Raw genomic sequence first — 18968 nt, 5'->3', positions numbered from 1 at the left:
CCCTGGCAGGGCAGCAAAGGGGACAGTTCCAGCAGTGGCGCAAGCAATTACTGCAAAACAAACCCGAGTTGTGTTGGGACACAGTGAAATACCTCATATTGCCAGAGATGTGTCAGACCACAGGGTGCAGGCCCACAGGTGCATCCATCCTCCTCAGGAAATCTCAGCTGCAGCTTGTTTGTGCTTGCAAAGGCACCACGTTGTCTGGCCAAGCCCACAGAGGGCCAGTGTCTCCCGTGGGCAGGGAGAGCTCACATTTTACAGGTGATTTGGCATGTGGGAGTGCTGTTTTGCCTCTTTTTCCCCAGGCTCTGGCAGAGGTGCTGGGTCTCCCCTTAAGATCCACAGCCCCCTACCACCCCGGGAGCCCTGTCCTCAATGTGGGGCCAAGGGTGGAGTGGGGAAGAGCCCCATGGTCCTTGCTGGGGTCCCCCCAGTCTGATCCCCCCCACATAGCTGCAGCCCAGCACGTCAAGGATGCCAGGAGGATCCTGCTCCAGTCTGCCTGACCACTCAGGCCTCCCCCAGGGTAGGCCAGCTGGTTTCAGGAGCTGCCTCACAGCCCAGCTCGGCCTCACCATGAACTCTTGTCAGCAGCACTGCAATGCCCAGCCACGAGGTACGAATTGCTCCACTACAATCGTCCGTGGCTCACCCCTGTCCCACCTCCTGTGGGGACAGAGCGGGGCCGGCAGTGCCTGGGTGAGATGTCCCGGCACTGCAGCGGCAACTGCTCGTGCTGGAGGAACACGCCTGAACAGTGGCTCCTTTATCTGTGTTTTCCCCAACAAAGCTGGGAGGGAGCAGCCTCATCGAAGGCCAGTGCCCAGGCTGGCTCCAGGGAGGATCCTCCTCTGCACAGCCCCTGCCCGGCTCGTCCCAGGGAGAAGGGGGTGGCTCAGGACAGCAGTCCTCAACTGCCACCAGGCTGGTGGCACTGGAGGTAAACTCCTGCTGCTGGTAGGACCCTGGCCCTCAGATTCCCTATCCTGATCTGAGTCCCAGATGGGATCCTGGGGCAGGTCTATACCTCTAGACAGACAGACAGACAGACAGAGAGCTGGGACTTACAGAAAACTTATATGTGGCTTCCTTTCCATTTTTACTGAGCAGAATGAAAAATTATCCTTCTGAGGCAAGTAGAAAATTCAGGAATTATTAGTCAAAGGCACATATTCTAAAAAAAATCTCTTTACATATATATACATCTCAATTAATTATAAATACACATAGAAAAACAAAGGCAAACAACAAGCAGATTAAAAAGTGCTAACAAAAAGGTGTAAGGGAAGAAAAAAGGGACTCATTTAAAAATACATACAATCAGTAGGACAACTGCATAATAATTTAGTTAAAAGATATCGTTACATATTATTAACCCTGACAAAAACACAGGATTGGGGCAGAGAAGGGCTTCCTTGAAGGTGCTCTCTGTCTTTCCAGAGATCAGGGAGGGAGAATTGCATATATTTTAAAATTAATATCAAAGCCAGCAGCTAAGGCTCCGGGTGACAGTGGAGAAGTGGCTGGCAGAGGGTGCCTAGCAGGAGAATTCCTCCTCGTTATTCCTGAGTTTAAACCTCTCTGAAATGGGTTTTCCCGGTGTCCTTTTCTCTCCTCACTGAGAATTCAGCAAGCGCTGAGCAAACGAACCAGGACATGGGTGAAGGCAGGGCCTCTCCACGAGTGATGTGGACTAGGACGTATTTTAAATAAGAGGAGGGTCTGGGGAAGGGGAGAGCCTTGCTCTGTTCAGGACTAGGAAAAGGCTGTTGCGGCACCCAGAGAAAGCAGCACTCCCCAGGCAGCCCCGCGGCGAGAGGTGAGCATGGCTGCCACGAGCAAAGCTGGGGAAAAAGCACAAACTTCTCAGGGCAGCAGCAGGGTGGGGGCACACAGGGGCTCCCTGTCTTTGGTGTTTACTTTGAGGTAAGGAGGTTTCCTTGAATGCAGTAAAACGCAGCCCCGAGCAGCCCCGACTGCAGGGCTGATCTCGGCCAGGCAGGCTGGCAGGAGGCAGATGCCAGCTGGGGAAGGTGGGAGGTAAGGACAAGCCCCCAAAACAAAGGGCAGGGACCAGAGCAACCTCAAAAACAAGCCCACACGTGCATCGCACGGGGCAGGTCCATGGTCTTAATGTGTCAGGGAAGGCAGCTTCCGTCTAAGCAGGAGCACAAACACTGCGGACACTGACCCAAAGCACTTCCCAACAACAAACAGAGCACTCGGCCAGACCCTGAGCCCTGGGGGAAACATGGGGAGTGGGGGGGTCAAGGCTCTCTGCCTGGAGGAGGGGACTCCACCAGGCACTGTAAAGTTCCAGCCCCCTCAAGACGGACCTGTCAGGGCATTGGAGATCCCAGCAGAGGCCTCTCCTGGCTGGACCTCCTTCCCCAGGTCCTCTCTGAGGAAGGGCCGGGCCAGCCAGGGAAGGTCTTTCATCCTTCCCCTTAAAACATCCTGGTGCCACTTCTAGGAAATACCTCGATGACTCAAGGCAGAGAAAAGAAACAGCAGAGGGGAGGCTTGCGGAGGAGCTGCCAGGCCTGGAGCATTCCTGCCAGCAGGCAGCTTCCTGCCAGACTCCTTAGATTAAAGAGAGAAAACAAAAGAGAGTTTCCCCGGGACCTGCCGAGGTGAGATGCTGCTGGAACACAGATGGTGGCAGAAGTGGCTGGAGGCTACCTCTGTCCTGGGGAGAAGGCAGCTTGCCCAGCCGCTCCTGGCCGAGGGGCAGTGGGTTGTCTGGGGCAGTGCTTTGCAAAAAAGCAGCCCTTTGCTCTTTGGTATTGGAGGTTGAATTTGCAGCATGAGCAGTGATACTGCGCATCCTCGGTGCTCACCAGGGAACTCTTCCCTTCTGGGGCCTGAAAGCAGCTCTCACCAAGGTCAGTGGTGGGCAGGGCTGGGGATCCAGATCCAGACACCCAGGCCTGTGTCCATGGCCCAGCCAAGGACAAGCCCTACGGAACAGGAGCGGTGAGACAGCCAGGTGAAAGGCCACCATGCGATAGCAAGAAGTTGGACAAAGCACGGCCAGCCACAGCGACCTTCCGAGGCTAAAGTGCAGGACAGGCTGATGGGACGTGTGGCCCTTTTGCTCCAGGGAATCCCCCCATGGTCCCGGTGTGGCTAAGCTCTGACAAACTCACAAGCCTTGCCACTACACTGACAAACAAGGTGTGGGAGCAAGCAGCTCCTGCCCTCTGCTGCGGAGCTCAGGCAGCCCCAGAGGTGTCAGTGTCCCTTCCCAGGGAGGGCAGAGCAGGCACAGTCAGTTTTGCTTCTCTCAGCTACACCTGCTCAGAGGGACACTTGAGCTCAGTGGTTCCCAACTCCTCTTGGACAGCATTCCCTTCCCCTTCATGCCTGCCTTCAGACCCAGCCCTCCAGAGCAGCCTCAAGGTCCACAGCAGGGCTGGGGCAGCCCAAGAGGAAATCTGGCAGCAGCCAATGCAGATACAGTTGGTCAGCCAGCTCTCAGTGGGGACTGGGCTCTCACCCTTCAGTAACAGACCAGCATTCTGGTCACTGGGTTGTTTTGGAGACCAGACATGCCCCTGCCCAGCTCAGGGGGTAGCGGCCACATAGCTCTGGGCTGGAGGGCTGGGGAAGGCACAACCCAGCTCGGAAACTCAGTAGTCTGCAGGGGGACGGGCACAGAGGAGGGGACATCTCTCCTCAGTCCTACATGGGCACTGACCTTTGAGCAGGACTTGAACACAGCAGAGGCCATCAGTCCAGATCAGCTGAACTTGGCAGCACTCAACTCCCCCCAAGCGCATGTTATATACAAATCTATACATGCCTGACTGTATATTATATATAAATAAACTTTGCTTTAAGGAACTATAGGTTTCTTTTCTTCCCTCAGAAACAGAAAAGGGTTAGTCCAATCCAGTAGAAAAGCCGGGGCTCCCCAGCTCTCACCTCTGCACCAAAGGATATGGATCCACAGTGGCCGAGCATCGCCTGGCATGCCCAGATGGCTTTCAGAAGTCTGGGAAAGGCCCACTGAACTGGATCACACTCTGGCGCTCCTGGGGGACCATGTTCTCCTGCGGGGCCCCATTTAACGTCCTTAGCATGTCCTCCAGGATCTCTCTGAAATTGATATTCCCATCCTGTTGGACAAAATCTTCCTGCTGCTGCTGCAGTGTCTGCAAGGGTCCTGGGTGAGGCAGAGGCAGGATGGGGGCCGGGCTCTCGAAGGCAGAAGGGTGGCTGAAGCTAAAGGGTAATCTGTGCTGCTGGTGTGGCTGGAGAATGGACTCCGAGGCGAAGCACAACACACTGGGCTCTGGGTTCATTACCACATCGGGAATGCTGCTGCTAGGAGGGCTGCAGGTCAAGTCCAGGATCTCATCCTGGTGCAGGGAATGCCTGGGCAGGGGGACCCCAGGCCTCGTCTGCGTGAGGTCCGGGGGCTGTGGCAGGATGGGCAGCGTCAGGGAGAACTGAGGGCTCTGCTCTTGGGCCTGGAGGAGTTGGTTGTGCTTTCGCTTCACGTTCTCATCCATCTGCTTCAGCTCCTCCAGCACCTTATGGACACAGCTCTCTGGGATCTTTATCCCTAGGGGAGGAACATGCATCAGTCCCCAAAGCACTTTCAGAAGGGATGGCGCACTGTGGGGACAGAGGGATGGGCAGCAGCACTGGGGCCCATTTATCAAGCACACTCCCAGCCTGCTTTGCCTCTTGGCCAGGCTGCAGAGCAGGGAGACGGGACTGCAACCAGAGCAAAAGCAGCTCCACAGCAGGCTAGTAGCAGGCAGCAACAGCACCGCTTCACATGGGCATGGAAGGGACAGCTCAGGTCTGGCTCACACTCTTTGCCCAGTGCCCAAACACACGTCAGGGTAGCCCCAGCTCCCCTCTTTCCCATGGGGTCACCTAAGCAGTGGGTGCTTCCAGGCTGGAACATGTCATGTTTTAGGAAGGGAATCTTGGCATTGGGCAACTGGACCCCTTCTTCCTTCTCCTAAAATGTCCTGCTCCCCTTCCCCTTCCCAGTACTTCACCCACCGACTTGTTTCTTCTTCTCCTTGGTCTTGAGGCGGACGATCTGCAGGTAGCTGGTGTTGGTGATGTCTGCCATGATGCTGGCGATCTTGCTCCAGACCCGCAGCAGGGCCCCGCATAGCATGTAGTAGTGACGTAGGCGCATGCCCTGGAAGCACTCCTTCCCCTCCTGGATCAGCTTGCAGCTCCTGTTCCTGTAGTTCAAATGGGAGAATACCACCTGCATCAGCACAGGCTCCCACAGCAGAGCAGGATCCCCCCACCCACAGCCTCCCTGGTATGGCCCTTCCCCACTGCCACAGACAGGGACCCTCTCCCCAACACCAGCCCTGCCTTGGGGAGGGCAGGACAGGTCAGGACTGCAGATGCCTTACCAGACGGCATGGTTACACTTCTTCAAGGAGAAGCGGTAACTGCTCTCCCAGTGCTCCTTGGCTTCCTCAGGCGACACCTGCAGAAGAAACACACAGCATTGGAGATTTTCCACTGTCCAATATGCAGCTGAGACTTGAAATCCAGGGCTGGAAGTCAGGATACCCGGCTGCTACCACTATCTCTGGCCAATCCACAACAGGGCTACAAGGATCTGTGAAGTGGTTACAGTAAATGTCCTTTCAAAGCCACCCCTGCCCAGAGAAAGAGGCTCTTCACTCTCCCCACACTGGAGGGGCTGCAGCTCCCACCTACCCGGTGGTACTTCTTCTGCAGACTGTCCAGGCTTTCAGGCTGGCTTTGCTTCCCAATATTTGGCTTGTAGAGGATGAAGTTCTTCCCACGGCTCTGCTCTGCCAGCAGACAGGTATGTTTGGAGCCTCGCATCTGTCAGGGTAGAGCTGATGGTCAGAGTCACAGCCTCTCTCCCCAAGCCCATATTTCTCTAAACTAACCGCCTTCCTGCCAGGATGGAGGTTCTTGAAGGCATCTCCCAGCCCCCAGCAAGAGGTCAGACATAGACCTCTTATAGCCATGGCGGACCTCCTCCTGTTGGAGTCATCTTCCAAGCTGAGGTCCCACCCTGGCAGACCCCAGGACCTACCTTGTAGGAGAGGTAGAACCCATCAAAGGATCCTGTCAGTTTGAGTGACTTCTCATAAGCTTCCTCCCACTTTAAGCCTCTGTCGACACTGATCTAAACAGGGACAGAGGGATTCTGTAACTTTAGAGTGCAGGACAAGTGCACCAGTGTCTGTCTCACAAATCCCACCCTCAACATAAACTTAGTGCTGCTGCAGCTTAGAAACAGGCACTTCCAGACTGCCCTCCTGGGTATGGCAGCCCCCAGCTCCTGGGGCAGGGCAGGGCCTCTCCTTGCCTCCTCTGTGTAACTCCCTGCATCAGTCACATGCTCATGACCAAGGCAGATATGACAAAAACATGACACAAAGCCACGCAGCAGGGGAAGGGACCCAGTAGCTCACAGCCCCAGACTAGGAAGCACTGGAGAAGACTGGACTGCCGAGATAGCTGTGCAGGCTGCCTACCTTATAAAACACGACCTGCCCATCCTGTGGGTGCCCAGGGGTCAGGAAGACCTCCTTGCTCTCCTCATAGATCTCATCCACTCCTGGGGCTAAATCTGTAGAAGGAAAAAATACTGCTGTAAGATACATCTTCCCGTACCACCTCTCTCTGCAAGATTCTCAAGATCTGCACTGTGTGGGGATACCGCACTGACCGAGACGGCCATGGCCATGGAAGCGCCAACACCGGTCAGCACAGGGAGGAACAGGGAACCTCAGGGGGGCAGTAGGAAGAGATCTGGCCACCCCTCTTTCTCCGTACCTAGGATGCCCATGTCGTATTTGCCCTCCTTCTTGTCCTTTTCAATCAGATAGTCAAAGGTGTCAGAAAAATACTGGAAGAGCATGTTCTGCTTGTCCACCTCCAGACCCAGGATGCGGTTCAGGAACTTGGTGATAGAGCAGTCTGCAAGAGCATGGTGGGTCAGGGAACAAGGCGCAGCTGGGCATGGGACCCACCAGCACAGTCACAAAAAGAGCCACCCAACATTCCTTCCCAATAGCAGCACAGCACTAATATACAAGAGAGCAGCCCAAGGGCTGTTCTTCCAGGCTGTGGTCAACTGCCAGGCTGCTGCAGGGAAATGTGATCTGCAGTGCCAGCTAATTCCCACAAGACCTTCCCATCAAAGCAAGCACCCTGCCCAGCAAACCTCTCAAGGCCGTGGCCCCATGCAAATGGACTGGGTGGGCCATGACACCACCACCTCTTTCATTTCTCCCCTATTTTGGGCAGGAAAAGCTTGACACATACCCTTCTCCACTGAGACAGTGCCATACTTCATCTGATTGCAGCAGATCCCCACAGAGATGAGACCTTGCTTCATTTCTGGAATGGCAGAAGACAGCTTGTGCATTTTAGGGTCAAGCCTCCCCTCAGCAGTCCTGCAGGGCTGCTGCCCCTCCAGCTGTGCCCATTATTTTGCAGCTAAGTCTCTCCCAGACTCTTTTTCCCCCCATGCCTGGTAGGCTGACATGCATCTGGGTAGCCAATCATCCCACTCACTAGTGAGCTGCTAAGCCAGTGGTACTGTTCCCTCTTTCTGACCTTCTGCTCGGTTCTTCAGGCATCCCAAGCCTGAGACCAACCCGGCCAGCAAGATGCAGAAGAAATCCCAGAGCTGGTAATGATCTTACCACGGAAAAATGCAGCCTCCCCTCTATCATAGCTCTTGGGCACAGGAACTCTGTTCTCCGTGTGGTTGAGGATAGTGGAGAGAACTCTGTCTAGTGCTTTAGCCCCGTACTGTGAAAGGAGACAAGAGTCACGCACAGGACAAACCTACACTGGCAGCCCAGCAGTGGACCGAGTGTGTCACAACACTTCTGCTGGCACTGCGGAGAAAGCCATCACCTCCAGGAAGGCCACCAACCTGGTGGCTGTACCAAGGGGGAAGCTGTGTGTCAGGGGCCTCCTCTGTCTCTGGGGACCAGAGTACAGAACCTGCATGTCTGCACCCCGGTGCTGGCACCAGCTTGGGGGGAGAGGCCCAAGCGCCCTTCCCAGCTCCCCCGTGGGAGAGCAACCCTCCCACCAGCGTGGTGCTCAGATGCACAACACTGATCATTAACTCAGTTCTGTGTGCTGTACATGGGGCTACAGGCGGGGAGCTGGGCGCTGATGCTGCTAGGCCAGATTCTGCCTGTAGATGCCAGCAATGATCTTTCTGGCTCTGGCTCCCACTGAAGGCAGCTGCTAACTACTTCAACTCATCCTTGGCTGAACTAGCCCAAGCACAGCCACAAGTTACCTTATTCTCAAAGTTGTACTTGCTGAGGTCTCGGGATTCGGTGGCCCGGCGGTCTCCATGAGTTAAGGCACCCTAGGAAGACAAACCAAACAAAAAGTTCTTACTTTTAGCTGTTGCAAAACACCAGAGAAGGATGGCCAAAGTCAAGTCTCGGAAGAGGCCAGGATAAGAACGTGCTGTGGGGAGGCAGTGTTCCTCTGGAATATTGAGGCTTCACCGACGTATTTGGGGATTTATCAGAAGTGAATAAAAATGAAACAGAGACAAATTAATTATTCCATTAGTTATTTCATCAGCTTTCTGGAAACTGATGGGTGTATGCTCCTGTAACAGTGGGGGAATTCCAGCATCTGGAATTGGGTTCTGCTTCCCTGAAATTCCTCCTGATGCCTTGGTTACATATTCTTCACTTCCTTTCTCAAATCCCAGGATGCTAAAAGCCTTCTGCATTCCACAGCTGCAATGCCTTCAGTTGGGGGTGATGCAATCCCCTGTACTAGTTACACTGGCCATGCCAGCGGGAACACCAATGGAAGCTCTTCAGAGAGAATTGGAACTGACATGTTAATCTCTGCTGCAGGGCACTTACTAGGCTCTCCAGACGTTTTGCCACGATGGATGCAAACCTCCTCTCCCCTGCCAGCTCAGAGATAAGGAAGACATACTCTGGAGCAGAAACCTGGTTTGATCGGTGTGTTCGACCTACAGGGACATGAGAGCAGAGGTGAAAGGAGAGGTTGGTATAGCCTGTCTGGTATGGGAAGGAAAGCTGAGCAGAGGTGAGAGCACCAAAACAACTTTCCATGTCATGGCTGCTTTTCAAAGGAGGGAAAGGGACAGAGGTACAGTTGCATTTATCACCCTGGTGCTCCTGAGACCTTGGCAGAGTTGAGTTTATATCCCTGACCCTCTCAGGTTGAGGAGTGACTCCCCAGCTTGAGCTAGAATGTGCATTATTTCTTTTGTGCTCATGTATTGAGGAACTGTCCCTCCCCATCCTACAGAGCCTCCCCAGGGTGGAACAGAAATCCCCAGGCATCCCTAGCATGTTTCATGGGGACACACTGCTAACATGTACAGGAGAGTTCCCCCTTCCCACGCTGCAAATCACTCATGAAGTCAACACAAACCTTCCCCACAAGAGAAATCAGTCACAATTGCTGTGTGTCTGCACTCCCATCCTGGCAAAACAGAGGAGCACTGGGCTCTGCAAGGTGCTGTATCTCAGAAAGCTAAATACACCTGTCCCAGCAGCAGCACCAGCCTGGCTCAGGCAGCCATGCATGCCTTTCCTTCCCAGGACTGCTTGGGGCTTCATGGTCTGAACAACATTCAGGGGAAGGGGACAGTGACCAAGAACACTCAGCCCTCACCAAACTGCTGTATGGCCCGGTCTGCGCTCCAGGGCAACTCCAACGTCATGTGGACCCGGCGCTTCTGGTTTTTCACCCGTCTGTCTGCTTGGAGAGAGATACCTGAGCTGGAGGCCTCGGAGATTATTGCTACAAGCTAAGGGAGAGAGACAAGAAGTGAGAAAGGAGAGAGGCTCCTGGACATCTGCAAAACTGCTTCAAGAAACAGCCCAAAGCACAGCAGTAGCCCCAGCCCATGAAGGGACCCAGGACTCCTTGTCACCTTCCAGCAGGTCAAACAGATGGACAGAAAGCTGCAGAGCCTTGTTGGCCCGAGGCTGGCAAGGCACAAGCATGCAAAGGCACCCTCCCTTTCCTTCCCCTGTCAGTGTACTCGCTACTGTGCAGATGTTTGGAAGTTTCCTTAGCTCAAACCTGACTCACCTTTTCCCCTTTCATAAAACGCTCCTTCTCCTTCAGGTTGACGTGATCTATAGAGAGGCCTTGCTCTGCACGAGACTCAAACATGACGGAGCCATCTGGTCTGCAAACCACCCGGCCCTTCCGCCCCGTCATCTGCACAAACAACGCAGGAGAGAGAGAGAGGCTGTTAGCAGAGGGGAGAGACCTGCACAGTGCAGCAAGTCAATTTACAAAGTCAATTCTCAACAGCTTTTTCAGATCGCAAGCAAGGAGAGGAACCCCCTTTGCTGGCCCCTTTTCCTGTCACCCAGTGCCATCAAAATATACTCTTGATTGTGAGGTGTACCTCAGCCACATGCTCCGGGCCCCCAAAGTGATTGATCAATTCATCCAAGGTATTGAGAGGTAGCTCTTTGCCCAGTGCTTTTACTTTTGCTAGGAGGTCCTGCTTCATCTTTTCCACATGTTCTAGCTCCCTCAGGCCATGTATCTCTTTCTGGGAAGGCAGCATGTGAAAGTTACCTGCAATGTAAAATGCAAAAGTTTAGAGTCACCTGGTAATTGCAAATTGAAAAAAAAAAAGGGGGGGGGGGTTGTGGGAAGAAGTTTGAAAGGGCTTCTGGGCGGACTATCTGATGAGCAGGCAAAGATGCCTTGACTTGCAATAAATGCTGCTGAGCATGCAGCGAGTTCCCTCTATGCTTCCCCATGTCTTGGTGGGGGAAGGAACATGCAGGGCAAATTCCTCCTGCTCACTGATCACAGCAGGTTAATGTGAATCAACCTCACAAGCCCAAGTTTGACCATCACAGGATAAAATCTAGCGAAGACTGTAAAGCTGTCGCAAGCACAGAAGGAGCTTCACCATTCCAGGAAGACACCAAGAGAGTCTCCTCACATCAGCTCGTTGACTCTACAATCCCCTTAGCCAGCAAAAGGGTCATGTCTGATCTGCCGCTCTCTGTGCTTGCAGGGTACTGGGGTGGGTGGCTGCCTCCAGCTGCGCACCTGTGCACTGGGTGCCATGCACTAGAATGAAATGACTCTGGTTCCCAGTTCCCCCCAGCGAGGAAGGAGCTAACCCTGTGCTGCTGCTCTACTTACTTCTGTCCTCCGTTGTGTAGCCGTTGTAGGTGTGCTCAACGAAGATGACATCATCTGTCTCAAACACAGACTCCGGGGAGGAGTTGAAGTCACTGTCGAGCCCCATGTCAGAGTCAGTGCTGCTGTCATCACTGATCTTGATCACACCCACAGGGTCACACATGCCTTTCAGAGCCTTGGCGCAGCGGCCCCTCTGCTTCCCTGCAAGGGAGAGTGAGCAGTGTCAAGGGAGAGTCCCCAGCCTCGTGCATCAATGCAGAACAGCAAGTGCCAGCTCAGAAAGAGGAGGAGGAGAAATCACAAAATAGCTGAGATTGCCCCAAATGAAAGGCTGATCTTGGAAAGACAGAGCCTTTTGGGTGGGTTGGGAGGCAGTTAGGAAGGGAGGGAGGGGGGGTGGGGAGAGAGAGAAAGAGAAAGGAAGAGAGAGAAAGGAAGAACAAGGCAATCTTTATCAGGGCTGAAGCTAGTTGCACACGTCAGGATGAACACACAGCCAGCTCTAAGCAGTGCTAACTCCTCAGGGGAAGGAGTCCGCAGGTTCGACTGCCTCCAGAGGAATGTGCAGGACACGGGAAGGTGCCAGTGTTTCGGGATGTTGTTTAATTCCAAGCACAGTAAGACATGCCCCTGCTACGTGAGAGGTTCACAAACCAGCTTGCACAGGCTGCTCCGCAACAGCAGCCAGTCAGGGTAACCTCCACAATCTGCCAGTGCTGCTGTCCCCTCTTCCCCCTCTCCCATATCCCACTGGAGGAGAAATCCAAAACTCGTCTTACCTGCAGCCGCAGCCAATCATTTGGCAGGAAAGTGATTTTTTTTTTTTTCCCCCAGGACACCTGCCATGCTATAAGTAAGGGGTAGTGGAAAAAACCCCTCTTGCTGCAAGAGGGCTTCAGACATGCAGCCGGGACTCTTGTGCAATCTGCCCACCAGTCTAGGCAAGGAAGTGGCTGAGGGAAAGGGGCATAGCTACTGGGTGGTGGAGGCGAGGACCTACGCTGTGACAGGGAAGTGGGTTAGAGGGAGAAAAGGGTGAATGACCTATACCTGCTGTACTCCAGATGAGAGAGAGTGATGGGAGATGTGCAGGATGGCAAAGTGAAACCAGGGCAGAGTAGCAAAAAGCATAAAGTAGGGAAAAGGGAAAAAGGAAAAGAAAAAGCTGAGTGGCTGGGGTGAAGCAGCAAGGCAGGAGGTCAGATGCTGGGCAGTGGAGTGTGCTCTTACGTTTTCTTTTAATGCCAGTTCCTTTTTCTCTCTTTCTTTTGGTTGAAGGAAAGTGCTTCTGAATTAGTGATAGAAAGACGCCTCTGAAAGTAAGATGCAAAATTTATTCTAGCTACCAGGAATAGGAACATCTGCCGGTTATCATGTAGCAATGTGTATTTGAGATAGCACCACATTTCATGAAAGAGGGGTAAATCCTGCACCACAACTACCAGCACGTGATCAGCCAGCCACTGGTACAGCATGGCTCTCCAGAACAGCAGCAACTCAGACTGAGCGCATTTCACCAAAGGGTTCTGCCATGGGAGTGTGGGCTGCACCAGCAGATCCTCAGCCGTGAAACAGGCATGCTGCGGGAAAGCAAAACACTGTAATGCCAGGAAAAACGCTCCCTGCTGTGGCCTCCCCGCTGGTGGAGGGAGTGGGGCCGTTCCAGGGAGACACTGCAACAAAAACAGAGCAGACCCTGGGCTCTGCACTACCATGTGGCATGCCAAAGTTGCAAGACCTTTATATAGCAACTAAGAGGGAGTTTTAAATGGGAAACACTATACTGGGAAGCTGTTACATCACTACTGAAAAATTCAGTCAGTCCCAGTGTCCCACCCCTCTCCATGCTCTGACAGCAGAGACCACCGTCAGGCTGTCCAACAAATGTGCTCCACCAAGTCCTCTGATTAACTGGACGTGGGCCTGCTTGCCCACGAAACGGAGTAAAGTAACAAAACACGGATACGTAGTGGTTTCAGGTGAATGGAAAAAATTGGAAGAGGTGGAAAACAAATGTTTCTGTGGACTGTTCTGCAAATAAAAGAGCAAATGCTTAAATGCTGATCATGTTGGGTGGGGATGAACCCCCAGTGCAATGAGAAGGCAGCACTGAATGAGCTCTGATTGGAAAAAAAAAACCAAACAAACAACACGTTGAAAGCGACAGCTGAGAGATATGGATATGACACCTTGCCCATGTGAGAAAAAGGGAGTCTTGGGAACCAGGGAGGAAGCTCTAAGACCCTTGGTGTGAGGGGCTGAAGGAGACAGAGGCAGCACCACTCCCTGAAGGGGCAGAGCCCTGTGCTGGCTATTAAGTGATTGCGATTACACAGCACCAGGTAGGGCCCTTTTGTCCTGTGTGCTGGGGTGACCGTGGGCTCAAAATGCAAAAACTCACTCTCAGGTCTGGAGCCTCCCTGCCATGAAACCTTGGTCATTTTCCCGACAGTTGCACTCCCTGTCTTCCCTGCAAACAAAGGGTTGGGCTGGTATTCACTCACTGAACAATCTGTTTATTTTTAACCCCATTTCTCGGCATCTTTTAAAAAACTGCCTCTTCCCAGCACACTCCCCTCAAGAAATCCCCTGAAGTGCTGTAAAATGAGGATGCCACATTTGGAGGCTCAGCAGATGCCAGAAGACACTCAGTTATCTGGCCAATGCTGCTGAACAAAGAGCTCTTGCCTCTAGAACTGGGGACAGAGTCAAGCGTGATCACCAACAGACCCTCCTTTGACAACTGAGCAAGGCCCAAAGGCACCGCATAGTCCTCTAGACCGAGTTCCTCTGAATTCTGTGACATGAAAACCAAACCAAGAGACCAAATCAATCCAAGCAGTTGTTAGACCCGCCTTGCACACTGTCACCAAACTGGTATTTGTTTTTGAGGAACGGACTGGAGACAGCAGAGTGACACAGACCAACACAACACCCTTATCAATGAGGGAGGAAAGCTTGGCCTAAACCAGACACATACTGTCTCTGGCATCTCTCATTGCTTTCACCTGCATTAAAAGTCACTTCAAAAGAAAACAGTAACAGCCCTGCTACCTGCAGAACAGAGGAAACAGATCAACCCAATGTCCCAGGTTTTGGTCACCCATCATGCAGGAACAGCCGCATTTGTGGGACGGGCTGGTATTTTGAAAGCTGCAAAAATGAGGAGGAGCATAAGCCTCATTCTCTGCTGAAAGGGTAGCATGAGCCCTGCTGCTGGCTTCACTTCAGACACAACCAACTCTCCTTTTAGCTAGGAACAAAGGCAACACAACCAGGACACTGGTCCTGCCTCGTACACGTGCTGAAAGCCAACACTGGCAAATCTAAACTCCTTGGACTACTCCTTCCTCTCACTGCTCCAGCAATGCCACGTCACATTATCATCCCAGCCTCTGTCATTACAGGAGATTCTCTTGCTCATTTCTTCAGTGTCAACAGCCTGGTTTTCCAGAGTCACACCCACACGAACTATATCTGAGCTCACATTTCTGGCTCTCCTACACCTGCCAATTCTTTTACGCCTGTAGAATCGGATCAGGCTGTTCGTGCAAGTTTAGACCACGGGAGACTTCAGAATCCAGGATCTAGCTCATAAAGTCACACTGAAGAAATAGTGCCTCAAGGATCCAGCTATGTGTCCTCTCCATTTACTGCTTGTATAGGACGAGGCATTATGAAACTGCATTTCAAGAACTGCAGTGATAAGCAGCCCCAGGGCAGGGCTTTCCCTAGCACACCTCCAGCCTCCCATGCATGCCCCCAGAAGAAAAACAGGGATTTTTAACTCACTCTGCAGCAGAAACAAAACAATTTAGATGCCCATCGTTCTCATCCAGGACTTCTCTGGTGCGAGCCTCCCCCGTAGACTGCAGGCCGATGACAATACACTGCAGGGAAACATAAGGGACGGCACAGCAAGGTGTCACGGAAGGTGTAGCAGCCGGCATCAGGGAAAACAGCTACAGCCTCAAGAGACTGTATTTCACAGTCCCAGCTACCCTGGACCCTGTCCCCAAGGTTCCCTTGGATCCTGTCCCAAATACGTGTTGGACCTGTAGCCAGGCTCCTGATGAAGAACCATCTTTCAAATCTTTCAGCATCCAAAACCGTACCTCTGTTCACACAACAGAGAGGATGAGTCTGATTACAGAAGTTAACTTACTTCGCTAGGTAGTTTCTGCCTAAAATTTCCCAGTTGCATCCAGATGGATGAAAGGACAGAGCTATGCTTGAGGTGAAGGACCTGGTACCTCTTCTAGCTTGAACATGACCCAAAATACCCTTTCAGATCAGCTTGCCCACATCTACCATGAACCAACAGTGGGTAATGCCTTGGAAGACGAGGCCATGTCAACTCCCCAGTATAATTTACTGTGAATGTTCTCAGGAACCCGGACACTGCACCTCATTCTGGTTAAGCTGTAGAGCAATTCAGCCTTAAAGAGGTTTGAAATTGCTTTCAAGTCAAGCTGAACAATAATGAACTCCCTTTGGTTGCAGACTACAAAAAAAAAAATCACTTGTAACAGAAGACTGATGGCTGCTGCCACTGCAGCGAGGCTTTGATACCACACCTTATCCTTCGCCAGCTCTTCCTTGGCAAGCTCAACGAGTCGCCGGACTTTAGCAGCAATGCAGAGATACTTGAAGAAGCGCTGGTGAGCGGACCAGAACTGACCCCACAAAGATTTCCGAGACTCCAGGCCAATCCAGTCAGCTGCCTGCTGGAACACCATCAAGGCCTCTGCCCACTGCAGACAATACCGAGAAAGGCTGAGTTAATATCCTAGTTTTCATTTTCATTACTGCTGTGCAGGAGGTTAGTAGAACAGTCTGGGGTTTGATAATCTGATTTAACATCAGTATTTATGTTACTGTGTTAGGCTGAATGAACAGTCTGGTCATTCTCTCCTTTCTGCATTAGCATGATGTTGCAAGCTCTGGTTTGCAAATATGGGACTTTTAAATAGAAGCAGAAAAGTGTAAGATTATTTTTTTACATAAGCTGAGCGTGTGTACCCTTTTTCTTTCTTATAAACATACTAAGTTTGTGATCATGGCCACATTCAGGGTCCTCCAATGTAACAAGTGGCCGTGCCCAAAGCGCAATTAAACATCAGTCTCTCCGCTGCAGTGGGACCAGCTCACCAACTTCGCTGCCTTGTCGTAGACAATCTTGTACTGCTGATCCAGCGGGATCTCCTCTATTCTGAAGGTCACTCCAGTGAAACTGAGCTGCCTGGCAATGTACATTCCACTGACCTTCATATCCATTGCCACGATCTCCATTGCACCAACTCCCCTGGGAGAGGAAGACAGCTGTGAAACCCCTTCCTCTGCTACAGGGCAGCACCAGGTAGGTGCCTCTGCAGAACCACCACCTCTCCTGGCTCAAGCTGCCCTCAGACACTGTTCTCAGGCATTGCACCCACCTCCCAAACAAAGGCTGCCACAAAATGCAAGCCATGTGAAAAGGGATGCTGGACATGACTTACCTCTTTTCAATTGCATGCAGGAACTCATCAAATGCTCTGAAAGGGGTGCCCTCCCCCCAGATCCCCAGGCGGCTCATGTAAATCATGTTTTTTGGCTCAGAGGCACCTGTTTGAACAGAACTTACTGTTAGCAAAACCACAGCAGTTGTGAATAGTTTTAACGCAAGTAAAGTGAACTCTTAAGAGGATGGTCATTTGCCATTGTGCCTTAGGAGACCCAAGGACCTTTCCAAACATTGCCCTCCATATACTAAGTGGGCAAGCATCACCATACAGCTGAACAGCTGGCCAGGAACAAGTTAAACTGGAGAGAAATTAGTCTGACTTGCCAAAAAGGCACGAGTAATGACAGTGATGGGGCTTGGGGCAGGTCTTAGCACCCTAGGCTCCCCTCTAGCACTGCAGCACCATTCACCTCTTCTTGCATGAATGTGCACTCTCAGCATATGCACTCACATCTCAAGGGCATCCTTCAGACCAGAGAGGTGACTGGCGACTGTTTACGCATAGCACCCACACAGTGCCGAGAGAAGCTTACCTGTGGCACTGGCATAAACAACCCTTGCTCGAGGCAGCTTGTTCTGAAGGTCCAGCACTGCTTTGCCCATTTTAGTAGAGCTGGCATTTTTGGCTTTGTGGCATTCATCAAACACAATCTGGAGGGGAATGTCAGTTAAGGAGAAAGGATCTATTTTCATCCTGAGAATGGGAGCAGACAGAAAATACAACCCAGCCTCCTCCAACCAATTGGACAACCAGCCCCATATCAACAGGACTGACTCGTTCCCCACACAGCATGAAATCTGTTGGTTTTGCCTAGTCCTGTGCTCCTCAGAGCCCCACGTCATTTTGCCCTCCCTCCCCCTTCACTTCCAAGGTCTGTCTTGTCTTGTAACACTGAGGGAGAAGAACACTGAAAAGGTTAATCCCAGCCGCGTTCTTCCCCTCCTCCCATTAACATTGCAGCCCAGGAGGAGAGAGGAGCATGGGAGGATGCATGTGCTTACAGCATTTAAATATCTACCACAGGCACCAGGCTGCTCTGCACAGCTGCTCCCAGTGACTTCAGATGGCTCCAAGCTCTTTGTTCCTCGCTGAAGTACAATCACAAGCATGCAAATCTTCTCTATCCAGTTTTCTGGTTAGTTGGTTGTTTTTTTAAAAGGATACAACTCCATCAAAGTTTTCCCTGCACCACTCCAAAATCTGTTTTAAGCGTGTCCTGTGCTGTCCGCCTGCCTGGCTTTCACCAATCAGCGCAGAATAAGTGGCAAAGAGGACTCCTTCTGAGGTAGCTGTGTCACCATATTTAATCTGCAGAAGGAGGAAGAACAAGAGTACACACACTCATGATGCTTGTCCCCAGCATGTCGCGCCCATCCTTTGCCCACAATCAATACTGCCGATTGTGCTGTGACTGTGCAGGACACATGCTCCTGCCTCCAAGAACAAAACTCAATCCGAGAGAAGAACAGACAAAAGACTGTTGGTAGCTGACGTCTTTAGCACTTCTATTTGGCACTGAGATATGGTGATGACAGGGACTTTAAATGTCTGGATAAGTTCCACTAGCCAATATGTCAGCACATCTGGATGCATGCAGTGAAATGTGGAGACCACGCTAGGACTTCAATTTTCTGGCCAACTGAAGTCACTTCATTTTTTTAAGCAACAGTTTAGAATGTTTAATTGTTTTGAACACTCCCATCCGTTTTAATTACTTTCAGAAAATAATTTTGTCTCTGACCAGGTGAGATTGTTGCCTGTCTTACTGTCAAGGGTCCCACCTGTAACAAAATGAAAGGTAGGGGAAAAAAACCATGGTCCCAATTTGAAGAAAGTTCCATTTAAAGCCTTTTTGGTCTGAAAACAAACATCCCTTTCAGTCTTTTAATGGAGTGCATTCAGAGGTGTCAAACACATGTAGTTTCCATTGACTTTGTATGAGCTGGTTGTTCAATACCATTAAAAACCAGAGCTGAGTGTTTCAGTGAACTGGCCAGCAGTGTAGCAGGCACATGCCTAGACAAGGCTGATGCACTGGACAAGAGACTGAAGCACAGGCTACGAAGAACCCTGTGAACAGCCACTACACAGCTGCTGGTTGTTTCTTTTGAGAAATACTTCATCTTCATCACTGAATAACTGGAAGAAAGTCTGAAAATTCTCTGATTTGCTCAGCTGCAGGGTGCTCAGCCATGGCACCATGTGTCTGCAGACCCCTCATAGGCACCAATCTGTGCATTTATATGTGCTCCCTTACTTGCATGGTCTGAAAAGCGGTTCCATGAAACCAGT

The 18968-nt window shown here is 51.7% G+C and overlaps 1 protein-coding gene across 2 annotated transcripts in view; it reads right to left on the bottom strand.

Moving 5' to 3' along the window:
• Positions 1-1061: 1061 nt before the first annotated feature.
• The window catches only part of SBNO2 (strawberry notch homolog 2), a 67636-nt gene continuing 49729 nt past the window's right edge, over positions 1062-18968 (bottom strand). For both annotated transcript variants that reach the window (XM_069790609.1, XM_069790610.1), the window contains 22 exons: positions 17841-17984; positions 17209-17326; positions 16671-16776; positions 16324-16477; positions 15750-15926; positions 14965-15062; positions 12403-12485; positions 11173-11373; positions 10415-10590; positions 10090-10221; positions 9667-9802; positions 8883-8995; positions 8294-8365; positions 7680-7788; positions 7297-7371; positions 6805-6948; positions 6504-6598; positions 6059-6151; positions 5710-5841; positions 5397-5473; positions 5026-5216; positions 1062-4573 (listed from right to left, as the gene is read on the bottom strand). In XM_069790609.1, coding sequence (XP_069646710.1) covers positions 3993-4573; positions 5026-5216; positions 5397-5473; positions 5710-5841; positions 6059-6151; positions 6504-6598; positions 6805-6948; positions 7297-7371; positions 7680-7788; positions 8294-8365; positions 8883-8995; positions 9667-9802; positions 10090-10221; positions 10415-10590; positions 11173-11373; positions 12403-12485; positions 14965-15062; positions 15750-15926; positions 16324-16477; positions 16671-16776; positions 17209-17326; positions 17841-17984 — 3207 coding nt within the window. In that variant the 3' untranslated portion in view covers positions 1062-3992. The remainder of the gene's footprint in view (positions 4574-5025; positions 5217-5396; positions 5474-5709; positions 5842-6058; positions 6152-6503; positions 6599-6804; positions 6949-7296; positions 7372-7679; positions 7789-8293; positions 8366-8882; positions 8996-9666; positions 9803-10089; positions 10222-10414; positions 10591-11172; positions 11374-12402; positions 12486-14964; positions 15063-15749; positions 15927-16323; positions 16478-16670; positions 16777-17208; positions 17327-17840; positions 17985-18968) is intronic.

Source organism: Haliaeetus albicilla, chromosome 8, assembly GCF_947461875.1.
Source record: "Haliaeetus albicilla chromosome 8, bHalAlb1.1, whole genome shotgun sequence".
NCBI lineage: Eukaryota > Metazoa > Chordata > Aves > Accipitriformes > Accipitridae > Haliaeetus > Haliaeetus albicilla.
The sequence above is the reverse complement of the archived record's forward strand: the minus strand, read 5'-3'. Positions and strand labels throughout refer to the sequence as shown.